Source organism: Homarus americanus, unplaced genomic scaffold (genome assembly GCF_018991925.1).
Source record: "Homarus americanus isolate GMGI-L3 unplaced genomic scaffold, GMGI_Hamer_2.0 scaffold53693, whole genome shotgun sequence".
Taxonomy (NCBI): domain Eukaryota; kingdom Metazoa; phylum Arthropoda; class Malacostraca; order Decapoda; family Nephropidae; genus Homarus; species Homarus americanus.
In genome coordinates this window covers 108,623-127,426 of record NW_024723245.1, presented here as the reverse complement: position 1 = coordinate 127,426, position 18,804 = coordinate 108,623, and the positions used below count along the sequence as shown (strand labels likewise).

At 46.9% G+C, this 18,804-nt stretch overlaps 1 protein-coding gene across 1 annotated transcript in view; it reads right to left on the bottom strand.

Moving 5' to 3' along the window:
* Positions 1-1,829: 1,829 nt before the first annotated feature.
* LOC121863380 (neprilysin-1-like) overlaps positions 1,830-18,804 on the bottom strand; it is a 31,707-nt gene continuing 14,732 nt past the window's right edge. The window contains 9 exon segments of the mRNA XM_042361998.1: positions 1,830-6,543; positions 6,782-6,911; positions 8,188-8,374; positions 10,234-10,396; positions 10,812-10,991; positions 11,726-11,936; positions 15,286-15,328; positions 15,331-15,498; positions 17,008-17,102. Of these exon segments, the coding sequence (XP_042217932.1) occupies positions 6,271-6,543; positions 6,782-6,911; positions 8,188-8,374; positions 10,234-10,396; positions 10,812-10,991; positions 11,726-11,936; positions 15,286-15,328; positions 15,331-15,498; positions 17,008-17,102 (1,450 nt within the window). The 3' untranslated portion in view covers positions 1,830-6,270.

The window sequence follows — 18,804 nt, the reverse complement described above, 5'->3', positions numbered from 1 at the left end:
GGTCACCCTCCATACAGTGTTAGTCCTTGGAGTCATGCTCCATATACTGTGTTAGTCCTTGGGAATTCACCCTCCATACACTGTGTTAGTCCTTGGGTCATGCTCCATATACTGTATTTGATCCTCGCGTCACCCTCCATACACTGTGTTAGTCATAGGTCATCCTCCATATACTGTGTTAGTCAGCAGGTCACCCTCCGCGCATCAGTCCTTGGGTCATGCTCCATATATTGTGTTAGTCCTCGCGTCACCCTCCATACACTGTGTTAGTCCTTGGGTCACCCCTCCATGTATACTGGGTTAGTCCTCGGGGTCACCCTCCATATACTTCTGTTAGTCCTCATGCCTCCATATACTGTGTTAGTCCTTGGGTCACCCTCCATACACTGTGTTAGTCCTTGGGTCATGCTCCATATATTGTGTTAGTCCTCGCGTCACCCTCCATACACTGTGTTAGTCCACAGGGTCATCCTTCGCCCACACTGTGTTAGTCCTTGGGTCATCCCTCCATATGCACAATGTTGAGCTTTGGGTCACCTCCATATACTGTGTTGTTAGTCACAGGTCATCCCTTCATACACTGTGTTAGTCATGGGTCATCCTCCGCCCATACTGTGATAGTCCTCGGGTCACCCTCCATATACTGTGTTAGTCCTTGGGTCATCCTCCATATACTGTCTTAGTCCTTGGGTCATCCTCCATATACTGTGTTAGGCTTGTTAGTCACATCCTCCATATACTGTCTTAGTCCTTGGGTCATCCTCCATATACTGTGTTAGGCTTTGGGTCACCCTCCATATACTGTGTTAGTCCTTGGGTCATCCTCCATATACTGTCTTAGTCCTTGGGTCATCCTCCATATACTGTGTTAGGCTTTGGGTCACCCTCCATATACTGTGTTAGTCCTTGGGTCATCCTCCCTATAGATAGATAGATAGTTATATATCTTTTTTTTATTTTTTTTAAGGGCATTAGCTCATCCGGGCTCAGGTATTTTTCAATGACCCACATTAAGGTCTGGGGATGAAAATATAATAAAATATAGCTAATGATTATGATGATGATAATAGCCATAAATAAATGCAACAATTAAAAGAATGTCAAGAGTTAGAAACAATATATGTAAGTTGTGTTGTTAAAGTAAGAGAAACAATTGAGACCCTGCAGTTGTGTGTAAACGAGGCAGAAAGTTAGATCAGGGACTTGGTGGCAATGAGATGGATAGACAGGGAGGTCATCTGTGAGGTCACCATGGGGAGGGATAGGGCCAATCTTGACCCTAAATTTCCATTTCATACGTTCATCATCCACTGTGGGGGGCTGGGTACCGTACTCTTTCTTGATCCATTTCTATAAGTCGCCAGCCAGCTAAGGATAGAACCTACTGTAGGGAGATGTTATGCAGTGAGCTTCAACGGGGGGAGCCAGAAGGCGATCACTGAGTTGGCTCACGAGGCGGTTGATAAGACCCTCAGCCGCCAACACTGTTATACTGATGGAGCTTCCTTATTGGTACGGTGAACCATCCAGGCTGAGGTACTGTACAGGGCCGAATTATGGGGATCACAGTCAGGATTTGATCAAAGGTCTGGGCGGAGTTACGCTTGGCTTGGAGAATGTCAACTAGGAGCCGTCTTGTTGGGGTGTGTGTGTTGGTGTGGTGACAGATCTTCGTCAACATCTTCAGCACAGTATTCCCTTTCCTCTCTCCTACTACTTACCTCGAACGGGTTAATATATTGTATTATATCATTGTTATTGTGATTATTATTTTTTATTATAATCACCATCATCGCCATCACCAGGGTAGTATAAATAAAATAATACTCCAATATTCTGACGTTTAATTTCGTGAATGTCCTAAACTGGTGACAATAATTGCATCAGATATTTACAAAGCAATAATTTGTGCAATAAAAATCTTCATTGTTTATATTTTTCACGTTACAAAGCAGTATAAAATGAAAATATTTCTCTTTATGACGTCACATACAACTAGAGTCTATGAGTCTGTTTATCGACAACAGAAACAGTCACCAAGTGGATTGTTGTAAAAACGAAACACGAAAAATGATATGGAATGATTTTTTTTTTTATAATTCTGTGGTTTTGATTAGGATGAGGGATAGCTCACCAGCTGATCGATGACGTCACTATTACTCAATTTCATGACGTCAGGGGCGGCGTTGATTGGTTAAACGGGATGTGTTTTGACGAATCAACGAACTCCTGACCAGAAGGTGAATTATCCTAATGACATATAATATGACCTTCAAGAAATATTGATCATGAACCAATAAACCGAGAGGATTTAATAAGAGGAGGAACAACACCATAACATTAACTGTCTAACAGGAATTTATGATACAAATTGTTAATACGTAGTGAGGTGTGTCCAGGTAACGCCCACCGCACCTGTTACATTATCAGGGAGGACAGGAGAGAGAGAGACAGGCGACAGTAAGCCAGACGGCGCACTGCCAAACCACGTCCAGGAGTATCAAGCCAGCATTACAAGTGTCAAGCCAAACCAGGGTATCACAAGCCAGGCCTATAAGTATCTATCTAGTGTCAAATAAGCCTCAGGGACGTCAAACCAGAGAATGAAGTGTCAAGTCGGGGTCAAGACACTCTCAGAAGTGTCAAGCTACATTTAGCTGTGTCAAAACCTGTGATATGTAATGTTGCACCAATGTGACTGACGCCGTGAGTTGACTCGCAAATGTTTCAAATTAGAGTTTTGGTGGGTGATTCGCTGTCTGTCGCTCGTGTTTTCTTATAGCTGATAAAAACAAATAATTTTCTTTGTACTGGTCGTCCTTGAAAATTGTCCAGGGCTGTGTGTTTGTGTGAGTGTGATTGTGTCTGTCTATCTGTCTGTGTGTGTGTCTGTCTGCGTGTGTGTCTGTCTGCGTGTGTGCCGCTGTGTGTGTGTGTGTGTGTGTTTACAAGAGATTACTTAAGAAGTTCCTTCATTGATATTGTAGCAAAACAACATTTCCTTGGCAAAAAAAAAGGTAATTATCAAAAGCATCTCGGTAACACCTTTACGGAGCAAGGGAGACGCAGCCTTCATGTGCAGACGAGACAATGTGACAACAGCAGCCTAAGAACCTCGACCCAATGAGAAAAGCGGCTGGACCATTCGACTTTGTGACTTGCCTGGCTTACTGGACACTTCTGTCACCTTCACCTGACACGTGACTCTCATAGTCCAGTCAGTACCATGCTGTCTTGCCTCACTTATGACGGGTCGTGACAGGGTGACTGGAAATAAGGGGAGAGAGATGAGGAGGGTAAGTGGGAAGACATTAAAGGCGTGGTAATGGAAGAGAAGAAAATAAGTAGTGAGAGAGAGGAGAGGCGTTGACCAGAGAGCACAAAGAGCCATCTGGAAGCATAACACAGCGCCACCCAGCCATACTGTCACACCCCAACTAAGGTCAGGCTGACGCAGGGAATCAAGACATTTTCATTATTTTCCTTGAATTTTACTCTTTATTTACCTATTCAAATGTTAATGATTTACATATTACTGTCTTGGCTTCCTCTCACAATTTCCAATCAAAAACTATCGAGGAGCATTTGTTGGTAAATTAACACCACGAATTTCAAAAGCAATAGAGTGTCCCCTCTCAGTCGTATGATCGGTTTAAGTTACAAAATCATCAATATTCAACGAGACAAGTGAGGCCGACCTACCTGGCCAGAGTGTAGTGTAGTGTATAGCTCGGTGCTGAGGGACGAGAAAAAGGCGATATAGAGGTAGTAGAGAATTATTATAAGTAAACGGGATAAAAAATGTATGAAAGAACTCGACGTTATAACAGACGGGAGGAAGAACCATTCGGGGTTCAACTCGACGTTATAACAGACAGGAGGGAGAACTATTCGTGGTTCAACTCAACGTTATAACAGACGGGAGGAAGAACCATTCGTGGTTCAACGCGGTTATAACAGACGGGAGGGAGAACCATTCGTGGTTCAACTCGACGTTATAACAGACAGGAGGGAGAACCATTCGTGGTTCAACTCGACGTTATAACAGACAGGAGAGAGAACCATTCGTGGTTCAACTCGACGTTATAACAGACAGGAGGGAGAACCATTCGTGGTTCAACTCGACGTTATAACAGACAGGAGGGAGAACCATTCGTGGTTCAACTCGACGTTATAACAGACAGGAGGGAGAACCATTTGCGGTTCAACTCGACGTTATAACACAAGAGGAAGGACCAGTCGGGGTTCTTCACCTCAAGGTACCGAGAGATGGGTTTTCCGACATCACAAAATATGATATGTGTTTTCACTTAATATTTTTTTTTATAATGTTGTCTTAGTCTAAACCTTTCTCTTTGTCATTTAAATCAATAAATTCTCCATCATCACTAAACTCTAGTCGACCATGAAAATAATAAATATGAGTGTGGGGGAAGAGTGGGTGGGGGGAAGGTGGGTTGTGGGCGAGGACCCCCCTCCCCCCCCTTCATAATGCAGAGCAAGATCCACGTGTACCCGGGCATATGAAGTGCGTTGATTGGTCCCCACACGTACTGTCGTCTGATACGCTGCCTACCGCCGCTGTCTAGTGCTATGGGTAAGAGAGGTTAGGTTAGATTAGGTTAGGTTGAGGTAAAAGGCTATTTCATGTATGATAAGACTGGATGAGATTTAGGGTAGGTTTGGCTAGGTTCAGGTATGCTTGGTTAGGTTAGATTAGGATACGCCAGGATACGCTAGGTCAGGTCAGGACACGTCAGGTAGGTTAGGTTAGGATAATTTAGGCCAGGTTAAGTGAGGTTAGCATCTTAGGTGTAGAGGGGAATAGAAACATAACATGACTGGGACGGACGGATGTACGAACGGACGGACCAATCACCACACGTCTTACCCTCATACACGTAGAATCCGCTACATCCTCCCGGCCCACTACACTTACTCACTACTAAGTCACAATAACCCACACAGCGAGAGAGAGAAAAAAAACTTTCGAAATATGAAGAGAAAAAAAAATATCTTAGATATTGAGACGACATCAAGACAGAACCATCGTCGACAAGTGAGATAATACTACGTAAAAATAGAAAACGCATCTTTGAGTATCCATGAGAGAGATATGTACACAAGAATGATGCTCCCATTAAGTGAACAGTCGTATTTTTCAGCCCCAAATTTTTTCCTCATTAAAAATACGTCCGAAAAATTAAATAAAAAAATCAGACCCCCCCCACCCCCCCAAAAAAAGTACCCAAGGACAATATATATTAATTCAAAAAAATCTACCTTTTCTTCTTTCAGCACCAAGTGATATTTTTTTCTTTGAGTTTATTTTAGTTTTTCTTTAGGTAAATATGTCTAACTAAATAGGAGCATAGTTAGTCTATTATTTATTTTATTAGTAATTATTAGTAGTAGTATAGTTTCTGTACTCTTAGTGTAGCGTCTTTACAAGCTAACCCCTGAAGTAATGCCTTTTTTCATGTTTTTATTTATTTTATTTTATTTTTTTGAGGTGCTAAGTTACTAAACTGGAGAAACGTTAAGAAAAACTCGTAGCATTTTTATTACACCAAACTTTACATTCAAAGAAGTCCCCAGAATTCCTGTTAAGTTCCCTGACTTCCTGGTACCAGATTTCCTGTTAAGTTCCCAGACTTCCTGTTAAGTTCCCAGAGTCCCAACACCCCCAGTATTGCCAACTTACCCCTGTCTACCTGAAGACTCAGTACTCTATCTTGAAAACACTGTCCCAGCCCTCCTGTTTCTCTCTTTTTCTTTTGCTCTCTTTCTCTCTCTTCTTTAACATGCCATCATCTCTTACCCCCCCCCCCCTTTTAACTAAGCAATTTCAAAGGATTTTGTTTTGGTCTTCGTTTAACTTCATAATTCTATTTGTCTTTATCAATATGTTCTGGTTTGATCTTCCTCATTTCTTCTTCCCGTCTTCTTATCTCCCTCAGTTTATCTTTTATCTTCTCATTTTCTACTTCCTCTCATCCTGGTCAGTCTTCAGCCAACCACTGAGACAAGACCCAGGATAAAGCTCTTGGTCACCTCCTTCTGTGACCCCTTCAGAGCTCCTTAACTCGCTACCATAAAAAAAAATATTCATCCAACTTCGAAGTTGATTTTAAATCTCTCTATATATCAAGGAACACCCAACCGGCCACCAAACATCTATTCCCCGACTGGAAATTTTCACGTTCATGAAAAAAATTACGCGAGTGGATTGCCTTGTTTTTCTTATTTGTTTTTCTTCAAGATAACTCTTCACCACACGGAGCATTTCTTTTTTGGGTTCATCTTACTTCCGACGGGGCAGTTGTAAGACCTAGCGAAGTCCTCGGAGTTGGAGAGGGGTCCCAGGACTCGGATAGGCCCTAAGGAGTGCACAGAGGACCGGATCTTGGAGAGGGCGTCCTCGGGTCGCATTGTGCCACACCAGATCCTGGCATAGTTGAGGAAGAACAATTGGTCGTGGTTGAGTTTGATCCCTGGCAGCAACTTCTCCTCACCGTTCCTCTTGACCCACTGACGGTACGCCTGTAAGGAGGAGAAGGGGGTGTCACTATGGCTCCTGAGGCTCTAAGAAGGACCCTGACAAGTCGTGATATTCTTCCACACATCCTGATACCTCCAGACACATCTTGATATCCCTTTAGTTTTTTATGATAATCCCACACACCTTCTCACACTACCCTGGTATTAGCATTACGAGTGGCAATGCTTAACGTATCTAGTACCTAACCTACTCACCGTGCCTCCATGACCTTTGACCTACCCTGTACGCCTGCTTAATGCCTCCGTTATCAGCAATGTTTTCCCCTTGGGTCATGCGGCCGTTGATGAACTGGTTTACTTGCTCCACCTCGTACCCCGAGTACTGGTCGATGATACACTGTGCTCGCTTCCTGTGGAATAACACTTTGTTTACATATTGATTTATAACTGAAAAAGTCACAATAATTACATACACTCTCTACCTGGCATCCTTTAAATGGATGAATAGAGATGACATAACGCAGCAAGACGAGACTGTGATCAGAGTAGAGGACACAACTACAATCATGATGCAATTACAAGATCTCAACAACTCCCAATAATCCCATTAAAATTATATTGCCTTCCTTGCCTCTCAGCTTGGCCACACAGTCCTCGCCAGTCTTCCAGAAGGACGAGACAGTATCAGTGATCGGTGGTGACACGACCAACAACAGAGAGAGAGTTTTACCACAGTCAGCCTTATACAGGTGCAGGAAGTGGTCATATCTCTGAGCTGTTTTACCATTAGTGTCAGAAACTTTGAAACCTGAGGTGTTGTCCTGGACCGGAGATATTCTAAGTCATATTATGCAAAGCTGAAATGACAACAAAGCATCCCTCTTGCCTTTACTGTAATTCCACCAAGTACAGTGTAACTCTCCAGGGACTTACAAGCGAGGTGTTTGGCGTCGCTGAGGTCCTTCTCTGTAAGATAATGTGGGTAAGTGATTGCCCTACGTAAGAATAGGCTCCTCCCTTGAGTACCTCTACCTTCACACGCTCTTCTATTAACCCAGATAATTCCCTGTGTGATGGTCGTCGAGAATTCAGCAATGTTTTTAATTCTGCAGCTGTACTCTCTTTCCTACGCCAGTCCGCACTAATAATGGCGTTTCATGAATGCTGGCAGGTGGAATAGCTTACTAACAGAAAAGAGAGAGACTGTTCCTGTATTAGCCTCTGTCAACAAATAGACAGTACTAATTATGGAAATGTGAACCGGCCCTCTCCCCACTCAGGGCTGACCCTTGAAACTAGACGTGTGGGGAGAACATGTGAATGTCATCTGGCGCGTGAGAAGGAATTGATAAACTGTCCTTCATTGCCCATTATTTCATTAATTCGTGTAATGCATATCGAACCCTGGACCTCTGCGTGTGAACAGGGATCGCTTCCACCGCGTATTTTTATAATAAATATATAAAGGAAGGAATGTTCACGTGAGCATCAAATAATCTGAACAAGTACAAACAGATATTATTAGTGACTCATTAACTGGCCAGCTGAAACTACAAGGCAAGTTACAAGAGTTACAGTACACTCTAGTTACAGCACACTAGCCGCGCTGTGTGTAACAAATAATCACAGGTGCACATCACTTATTTCTAAATACCTCAATGATTCGTTCAAGCTCTTCCAGCTCACCTGAAGGCGTGGATGGTGCGGTTGTTCCACCATTGTTTCAGGTTGCCCTCCTTGTCAAACTGTCGCCCCTTGTCGTCGAACCCGTGGGTCATCTCGTGCCCGATCACCACCCCTATACCCCCATAGTTGAGGGACTTGGGCAGGTGCTGGGAGTAGAAGAGAGGCTGCAAGATACCTGCCGGGAACACTGGAAGGAGAGCGAGCAAGCGGTGTTACGTCTTCATGTTGTGGGTAATGGGTGTTGACATGGCTATAAGGGAGACTAAGGGAACGAGAAAGACAGAGAGAAGGAGGGAGAGAGAAGGTATAGCAGACAAACAGAAAAAGGAGAGAGAGGGAGGGAGTGAGAGAAAAATTGTAAAAGATAAAGAGAGAAGAAGAAGAGAGAGAAGTGGTAAGATAAAGAGAACCATTAATAAGACATCTACGTAAATGATATCGTTTATTTTTTCTGAACACTGATCTGGTTTCTACTTTAAAAAAATGAACGTGATTCCTACCTATGTTGACCAAAATTTTCACTTTACATTAATGTGGTATGGTTTCAACCTTACTCTAGCAGGGTTTCTAGCGTGTTTTCTTATTTGGCACCTGCATGGTTTCTATCTGACACTGACATGGTTTCTATCTGGCATGGACACGGTTTCTAATTTACACTGACATATTGGCTTTACCTTTCACTTTAATTTTACATGTTTTCAATCTTACACGGTTTCTACCAGACACTAATACGGCTTCTACCTACAGTATGCTTGGTATAATGTCAACCCTACGCGGTTTCTACTTTACTATAGTGAGTTTTTTTCAGATCAAACCTCCCAAGCCAGTAAAATAACATACATATCATTAACTCTAAGGGAAGCAGTAGCGGTTATTGTTTGCAAATTGTGAGGTTGCATTATCGCCTCAGGGGCTATTCTAGATACTGCACATGATATTACCATGATCACTGTCTTTATGTGTCATCAGTTCTCTGGTATGGAAGCTTTGGTCTTGGCGGGAGGTGTAATGATTGTGTATCAGATCAAAGCGTACAGCCCAGTAGAACAACAATATATATAGCAGTAACTAATGGAGCAAGTGTACATCCACTGAAGTCGATCCATCCTACAGTAAATAAATGAGATTAAGAACTGACCCAACAAAGGTCAAGGTCAGGAAGGGAGGAGTTCTCGCCACCGTGTGATGGGAGAACAGGCCACATGACCTTATTGATCCAATAAACTGCCTTCCAGTCAGTAAACCAACACCTGAATAAACACACCTGGCCAGACACACCCAGGTTGGTAATAATTAGGAGGCATTACCGGCCTACGTACCACGATAAGCACACCACACCCCGTGACCCCCAAGCACCACACACCTGTCCAAACACACCCAGATCAGTAATAATTAGGAGACGACACCTGCCGGCCTGAGATCTCCAATAAAAGGGGCCTACAGTTTCTTCCAAGAGAAACACAACCCAGAGCCTGACGGAGTCACACTCAGTCACAAGTTCCGAGGTCGGGAGGAGGACCTCCCTCCCAGGACCGAGTCCCCAGCTGGCAGAGTCTCCCACAGGAGAGTGTCCAGCGCCTGCTGGAACCACCCTCCCCAGCCTTGCCAGGCCCTGCATTCAGAGTCCCCAGCTGCTGGGCCTTCCCCAGGTCACACGTGAGTTATTGTCAGAGCGATCCAGAGGGTGGGAAGTGTATCCATTTCATGTTTGTGTCCGGGAGTCATTGTCTAGTAACGTCAATATAATGATCTAGTAATGTGGCCACGCCATTCAGTTATCTAATAAATAGCTGTACTTAGAATTGTTGTTTAGCAGATATCCCCTATGAACAGTTAAAACAGTTAAATAACTATTGGGCCACGCCACCAACTTTCCTCACTCTGCAATCCTACTACTAAAAATTCTTACTGTACCTTCACTCATTACATTACATTAACACACTTCTTCTATCATATGCATTCTCTACGTAAAACACTCCTACCCTACACGGTCTCTACTTTACATTGCTTCTACCCTCCGCGGTCTCTACCTACACCTGGTCTCACCTATGTCGTTGAAATTCGGGTTATAGAAGGCGTTGAGGACGGCAGGTGCGGTTGACCACTTGGCCTTGTTCACGTTCTCCCTCAGGCGCCCCAAGTTCTTGCTGGCGTCGAACTTCAGCCAGTTGAACATATTCTGAAGGTGTTGGTTCTCCATTACGGTCAGCTGTCGGAGGTCAATACAGGTCACTCAACAGGGAAGCACATATACAATACGTATACAGGTCAATCAGGGTCACTCAACAGGGAAGTACATATATAGAGGTCAATCAGGGTCACTCAACAGGTAAATACAGGTAACACAACAGGTAATATAGGTAACGCAACGGGTAAATACACATACAGAAGTCATGTGCAAGTAATTCTCAACCTACCATTACCTGTATTGTACAGCTTATGATAAAACACGTACAGGTAATACAATACTCACACTAACTACCTGTGTTCTGCAAAACAAGAGTTATATAACTTTTATTTTCAACCTCAGGACTAACTTTACTTTCGTTATTGGAGTCATATACCACCAGCTGTCCACACACACACACACACAGAGGTACTCCCCCAACAGAGGAAAGACTTACGTTCCTGTACTCCTCTGCAACTTTGGGTTTAGTAAGCATTTCAGGGTAGCCGATCTTCTCGTTCATAGCGTTGGCCTTCTCTCGAGCCACCGACCTCGTCTCATCGTCCATCCAATCGTTCTCCTCCAGTAGGTCTGAGAAGGCTGACCTTAGCGTGTGAATCATCTCCAGCGCCGTCTCCTGCAGTAGCAAGAACAGTTAGTGGCAAGAAAGGAGGAGGAATCGAGGAGGGATGACATAGAAGGGGGGGACAGAGGAAGTATAGAATAGAGGAGGGGGAATGGAGTTGAGAGAATATAGAAGGAAAGAATAGAAAAAAGGGAGAATAAAGAGGAAGAAATAACAAACTAATATTTCTAAATGTTTACGTGTTAACTTTAAAATAATCACCTTTGAACTAGATACGTCCATTTAACAACAATCAGTGGACCAAAATAAAATATATAATTATGAAATATTGCTCATATGTTTTTAACTAATATTTTTCTTTCTTCACAATTTTTATTTTATTTTATATATCAGAGGTGAGGTATATCATTAAGAGTAATTAAAAACCTAAATCAAATACAGTATTGAATTCGAGGAAATGATAGTACAGGTAATTTTGTTTACCTGAGATGTAAGCTGAGTTGTCACTGGTGCTTATATGCAGGTGCAATTCATATTATGATGGTGTAACGTAGATTCGAGTAATAAAATATATTGAGACGACGACTCCAATTATAATAATTCAACAGCAATCAAACGTAACCTTTCACGTTTTGATAATGTAGCCTGTTAAGTTTATTAGCTGCAATGGAGTAAGGTCTCGTATTTTTACCTCCTGTATTACCACGGGATCTGCAGGCCAACCAACCATCAATGTATAAGCGTAAATCATTTTTGAAAAATTCCTGACACACTCCACCACTCACCTTACTCTCCGGGTTAAAGTTATCCTTGATAAACAAGGCGCCGACAGCCATACCGAGACGCTTGTTGGTCCATTCGATGCAGAGGTTCCAGCGATTTCTATCAGACTGGATGCCGAGACACCTTCTGGAACTCGTGTCTCCTGGCCTGGTAAGCTCGACTAGGTGTGGGAACTCTAGCACTAGACGCCATAACACGTAGTTCCACAAAACTCTGGAGGAGGAGTGAGGCTTTCGTCAGTGGGTCTTGTATACCTGGTGTTGTTCTTTGTCAATACCAGCCAGCCCCTCCTTACTCTACCATTCCCTTCCTACTCTTCCCTCATGACGTCCCCTTCCCCTCTGTTTCCTATCCTACCTCACCACCCATTTACCTACCCCTCTTTACTATCACCTAAAACTACCCATCTATCCCTCCCCTCCACCGCCTATCCCACCTCAACACAACCAACCCCACCCCACCCACCATCTACTCCACCACTACACCACCCAACCACCATCACCACCACCTACAAATAGAGGCACCCTCCTGGGCCTGAATATATCCACGACAGGTTACTCACATTATGTCCACACCAGGAAGGAAAAGGCAAAAAAGAGAGCTGAAAAAAAACTATACCGTCTTAATGCGTTTCCTGAGAAAAAACTCCGCCTGGTTACATCACTTATCATACAGATATTAACCTTCCAGCAGTACCTCTTCATACTATGAGCACCATCCAATTATTAAAATTACAGGTAGTGCAAATTGAAGCCTGAGATTCGTCACAGGTGAAAGATACCCCTTCACCTGAACCATACAGATGACATAAGAGATCAGAGAATAAAACCCATCAACCAGCAGCTGCACACTTGGCCAGCAGAGTCTGGCAAAAGATAGAACGATCTAGAAGAACTCCTTCAAAGACTCACGCCAGACAACAACAACAACCATACATGGGTCCTAAAAGGTTACCAATCAAAAGGTCCATTACCACCCCCGATCTATACGGCCAGGCAATAGACAACCTCCTCACCAGCATCCGCCAGTAAGGGTGGAGGAAATATGAAATAAGGCCTCAAAACATCCATATATTGAATAGGGTGGCTGTCTAGTGCCTGTACGACAGACAATGACAAACCCAGGACACAACCCTAACACACTATTAGCTTAGCTAACTTACACCAGGGTCAAGCCTCCCTCTTCCTACCCCCAACCAAATTTCTTCAATTTCCAAACTATAACTTCTTCCCCCACCTCTAATCTTCTTTCACCCCTCTCGATCCCAACCAACCACCACCCACCCACCTACCCTCCTTCCGCCTCTCATACCTCCCTCTTCCACCACCCACCCCACCCCACCCTTTGTAAACTCTACTCTGTAACTTTGCCTACCGCTCACAAGATGAGTATAAGTGCACAAACTAGCTGCTTAAGTGCAAAATTAATATTTTAAATAAATACCCACCTTCCCACCACACCCATCCACCTACCCCTTCCCACCACCACCCATCCACCCACCTTCCCACCACCACCCATCCACCTACCCTTCTCCACCACCCATCCGCTCCCTTCCCTCCACCACCCATCCACCCACCCTTCCCACCACCACCAACCACCTACCCCTTCCCTCCACCACCCATCCACCTACCCTTCCCACCACCACACCAACCACCTCCCTTCCCACCACCACCCATCCACCCACCCCTTCCCACCACCACCCATCCACCTACCCCTTCCCTCCACCACCCATCCACCCACCCCCTTCCCTCCACCACCCATCCACCTACCCCTTCCCCACCACCCATCCACCTACCCCTTCCCCACCACCACCATCCACCTACCCCTTCCCTCCCACCACCCATCCACCTACCCCTTCCTCCACACCCATCCATCTACCCCTTCCCACCACCACCCAACCACCTACTCCTTCTCCACCACCCATCCACCTACCCCTTCCCACCACCACCCAACCACCAACCCTTCCCTCCACCACCCATCCACCAACCCTTCCCTCCACCACCCATCCACCCACCCCTTCCTCCACCACCCATCCACCTACCCCTTCCTCACCACCACCCAACCACCTACCCTCCCTCACCACCCATCCACCTACCCTTCCCACCACCACCCATCCACCTACCCTTCCCTCCTCCACACCCATCCACCTACCCTTCCACTCCACCACCCATCCACCTACCCCTTCCTCCCACCTTTACCACCCACCCCTTCCTCCACCACCCATCCACCTACCCCTTCCTCCATCACCGATCCACTTACCCTTCCCTCCACCACTCTACCACCTACCCTTCCCTCCACCACCCATCCACCTACCCTTTCCTCCACCACCCATCCACCACCCCTTCCCTCCACCACTCTCCCACCTACACCTTGCCCACCATCCATCCACCTACCCCTTCCCTCCCACACCCATCCACTTAACCCATTCTCCACCACCCATCCACCTACCCTTCCCTCCACCACCCATCCACCACCCTTCCCTCCACCGCCCATCCACCTACCCCTTCCCTCCACCTCCCATCCACCCACCCCTTCCTTTCCACCCATCCACCTACCCTTCCTTTCACCACCATCCACCACCCTTCCCATCACCACCCATCCACCTACCCCTTCCTCCACCACCCATCCACCTACCCTTCCCATCACCACCCATCTACCCTACTCATCACCCCACATTCCACCTACCCTCCCTCCCATTCCACCTACCTTATCCACCCACCATCCACTACCTTTCCTCCAACCCATCCACCTACCCCTTCCTACCCATCCACCCTCCTTCCACTCCACCCCACCCACCTACCCCTTCCTCCACCCTCTACCCACCTACCTTCCCTCCACCACCCATCCCTACCCTTTCCCACCACCAATCCACTTACCTTCCCTCCCACCACTCCCACCTACCCCCTCCACCACCCATCCACCTACCCCTTTCTCCCCACCCATCCCTACCCCTTCCCTCACACTCTACCCCTCCCCTTCCCTCCACCATCATCCACCTACCCCTTCCTCCCCACACCCATCCCATAACCCATTCCCTCCACCACCCATCCACCTATCCTTCCCTCCACACCCTCCCCCTTCCCTCCCCGCCCATCCACCTACCCTTTCCCTCTCCCATCCACCCTACCTTCCCTTACCCATCCACCTACCCCTTCCCATCACCACCCATCCACCTACCCCTTCCCATCACCACCCATCCACCTACCTTCCTCCACCCCATCCACCTGCCCTTCCTCCACCACCCATCCACCTACCTTCCCTCCACCACCCATCCACCCTACCCCTTCCCCCACCACCCATCCACCTACCCCTTCCCTCCACCACCCACACCACCCCTTACCTCTCCCCTCCACCACCTATTCCCCAACCACCTCCATCCCTTCCCGTCCACCACTACCCACCATCACCTTCCCATCCGACCCCATCACCCACCACCACCACTCATGCACCTACCCCTCTCTTCATGACCACCACCTTACCTACCTCACCTCATCTCATCACCATCTGCCTCACCTCACCACCATCTGCCTCACCTCACCACCATCTGCCTCACCTCACCTACCTCTTATCAGTAGTGACCATTATCTTAGCCGAGGCTTGGAGTGGGGCATGAAGTACACGACTATTGGCTCGTGTGGGGTCAGTTTCTCTTTGAGGAAGGCGGACAGGTAGTCTAACCAGTTGAACTCCGGCACCTCCGCCATCAACTCCGCCAAACTGAGCTTCACGTAGTTACTCCCAGTGTCGTGACGGTCAGCCTCCGGCATCGTCGCCTACAGGGGTGAGGTAGAAGATGTTATTATGTTTTGAGTGTTGACGGATTTTGGTGGATGTTGACGGGTGTTGGTCGGTGTTGGTCGGTGTTGACGGGTGTTGGTCGGTGTTGGTCGGTGTTGACGTTGGTCGGTGTTGGTGTGTTGACGGGTGTTGGTCGGTGTTAGTCGGTGTTAGCGGATGTTGAAGGGTGTTGGTGAGTGTTGGTCAGTGTTGCCGGGTGTTGGTGGGTGTTGAGTGGATGTTAGTGAGTTGTGGTTGAGTGTTAACGTGTTGTTGTGATGGGTGTTGATGTGTTGGTGGGTGTTGACGAGTGATGAGTGTTGGTGGGTGGAAATGGGTGTTGGTGGAGTGGTAATGGAGTGTTGGTGGGTGGTAATGGGTGTTGGTGGGTGGTAATAGGGGTTGTTGGGTGTTGACAGGTGTTAGTGGGTGTTGACGGTGTTGGCGGGTGTTGATGAGTGTTTGTGGGTGGAAATGGGTGTTGGTGGAGTAATGGGTGGTGGGTGGAAATAGGTGTTGGTGGGTGTTAATGGAGTTGGTGGGTGGAAATGGGTGTTGGTGGAGTGGTAATGGGGTTGGTGGAGTTAATGGGGGTTGGTGGTGTTGACAGGTGTTAGTGGGTGTTGACGGAGTGTGGCGGGTGTTGACGGGTGTTGGTGGGTGTTGACAGGTGTTGGCGGGTGGTGAGTTGTGGTGGGTGTTGGTGGTGTTGACAGGTGTTGATGAGTGTTGGCAGGTGTTGACGGGTGTTGGTGAGTGTTGACGGTGTTGGCGGGTGTTGAGTTTTGGTGGGTGTTAGTTAGTGTTGACGGGTGTTGGTGGGTGATAGTGTGTGTTGGGTGCTGTTGGGTGTTGGTGGATGTTGACGGGTGTTTGTTGAGGTTGAATACTGAAAACTTTTTAAGGGTTGATAATGAAGATTCAGGGGTTATGGACTTGTTAGGGTGAATAGAGACTCAACAAAATTACTGACCAATTAACAAGTGTCAATTGTTTAATATGTGAGAGAGAGATCACACACACACACACACACACACACACACACACACACAGGGTAAGACACAAACCAGGAAGAGTACCACGGCTGGGAGGAGGAGGGATGGGAAGGAGGGAGGTATGGGAAGCAGAGAACCGAGGAGGGAAAGGGTCAGAGGAAAGAGGAGAGGATCAGGAAGGAGGAAGGAGGGAGGGAGGAGGAGGAGAGTATGGAAGCAGAAGAACCGAAGAGGGAGAAAGAAGGAGGGTCAGAGGAAGAGGAGGGAGGATCAGAAAGGAAGGAGGGAGGAGGAGGAGGAGGAGGAGGAAGAGGGGAGGGAGGAAGGGTCAGAGGGAGAGAGGGAGAGGAAGGAGGTCAGGGAGAAGGGAGAGGAAAGGAAGATCAGAGGGATGGAGGGCGGGAGGAAGGGAGGATCAGAAGGAAGGAGGGAGGGGAGGGAAGGAGGGAGGAGGATGGGTCAGAGGGAGGAGGGAAGAGGTCAGAGGGAGGGAGGGAGGGAGGAAGTCTTAATAGCCAGGCGTGTCTCCAGGGCCAGCACCTCCTGTAACTCCTCGGCTCCTTCTTCCCGATCAGCGCCCACCAGCTCCGCCACGTCTGTCATGAACCTGAAGACATACACACATACAGTGAATACAGAAGTTGGAACACACACACACACACACACACACACACACACACACACACACACACACACACACACACACACACACACACACACACACACACACACACACACACACACACACACACACACACACACACACACACACACACACACACACACACACACACACACACACACACACACACACACACACACACACACACACACACACACACACACACACACACACACACACACACACACACACACACACACACACACTGCTACTACTACTGTTTTAATGTCATCAACCTCCACTTATAGCCATACCTTCTCCACCATTTTATCACCTAACTATTCTAATACACAAGTAACACAAAGCTGAATTAGTCAAGCCACAGATCTATTCAGCATTCAGTGACTGTTTCCTCGTAGTCTATGTCTGTGACTGTTGTTGGCTTATGGACATATGATCTTGTTCCCCTGAGGCAGAGCAATGCAGACCTGAGTAGAGGGAAGCTTAGGCGACACCTCAACCAAGCCAATGCGTAGCTTCTGGGCTGCTGCTTCTGTTCTGCTATCAACTCGGCCAGTCTTTCGTAGAAGCACCTTGCACTAGGCCCCCATCCTGCCAGAGGTTGTGAACAGAGGGTGAAGCTGCCTTGATCCACGTTCTGGATTCTCTCTCTCATACGTCCTACTCATACTAGTACAAACACACTACTACTATTACTACTTTGCTGTCACTCGGAATCGAGTATAACGATCATCCAGCTATGATACAATGATACGAGTTATTAAGGATGTCACCTTCGTTGGTGAGCTCTGAGGTGACTCGAGAGGCCGATACGGGAACTGCAGGGTCGTCCACAGACGTTGCACGTGTCGAGGGCTACATCTAGTGCGGGAGGGACGGCGGCAGCGTCTTTCCGGCGTTGGCACTTGTCTGCCTCGGTATGCAGACGGGCTAACTCGACACACCTTCTCGTGTGGTGCTCCTCAAAGCATTACGGTGTGGAGTAATCGTCTCCCAGGTGAGGGGATCGATTTGGCACTTTTCAGGTTTATCTTAAGACTATCCTTATACCTTTTCAGTTGTCCGTCAGCATTGCGTTTACTATTCGTTAGGTGACTGTAAAGTCCAGAGTAGTTGTTCATGGATAATGGTAGTCTCAATGCTCCTACAGTTGGTGTCAGCAAGAATACTGGCAACTGTTCTCTTGTTCTCCTAGCGAACTCGGAGGGTGGAATGTAGAATACGTTGGTGGAAGTTTTCAAGTGTCTTGAGGTGCCTCCTGCATGTGACCCATGTCTCGCTGCCATAAAAAGCAGAGTGGGGGCACTGCTATATATACGTGCAACTTTGTAGATAATTTCAGCTCCCTGCAGCTGATGACACGGGTACGGAGTCTGCCTAAGGCTTCAGGATGTACATCTGATCCGATGTTGAGTCTCTTCATCGATGTCCGTCGTGGTGGACAGGTGGGAGCCAAGATACTGATAGTGGGTAACATTAGAGAGGGTAGTGCCATTAAGCTGGATGGATGGTGGAGGTGTGTCTGAACCAGGGGCAGGCTGAAAGAGAATCCGAGTCTTACATACATTCACCTCAAGGCCGAAGTGTGCATACGCATCTGTGTAGGTGTTCAGGATCTCCTGTAGGTCACGTTCAGTGTGAGCAACAAGGGTGAGGTCGTCTGCAC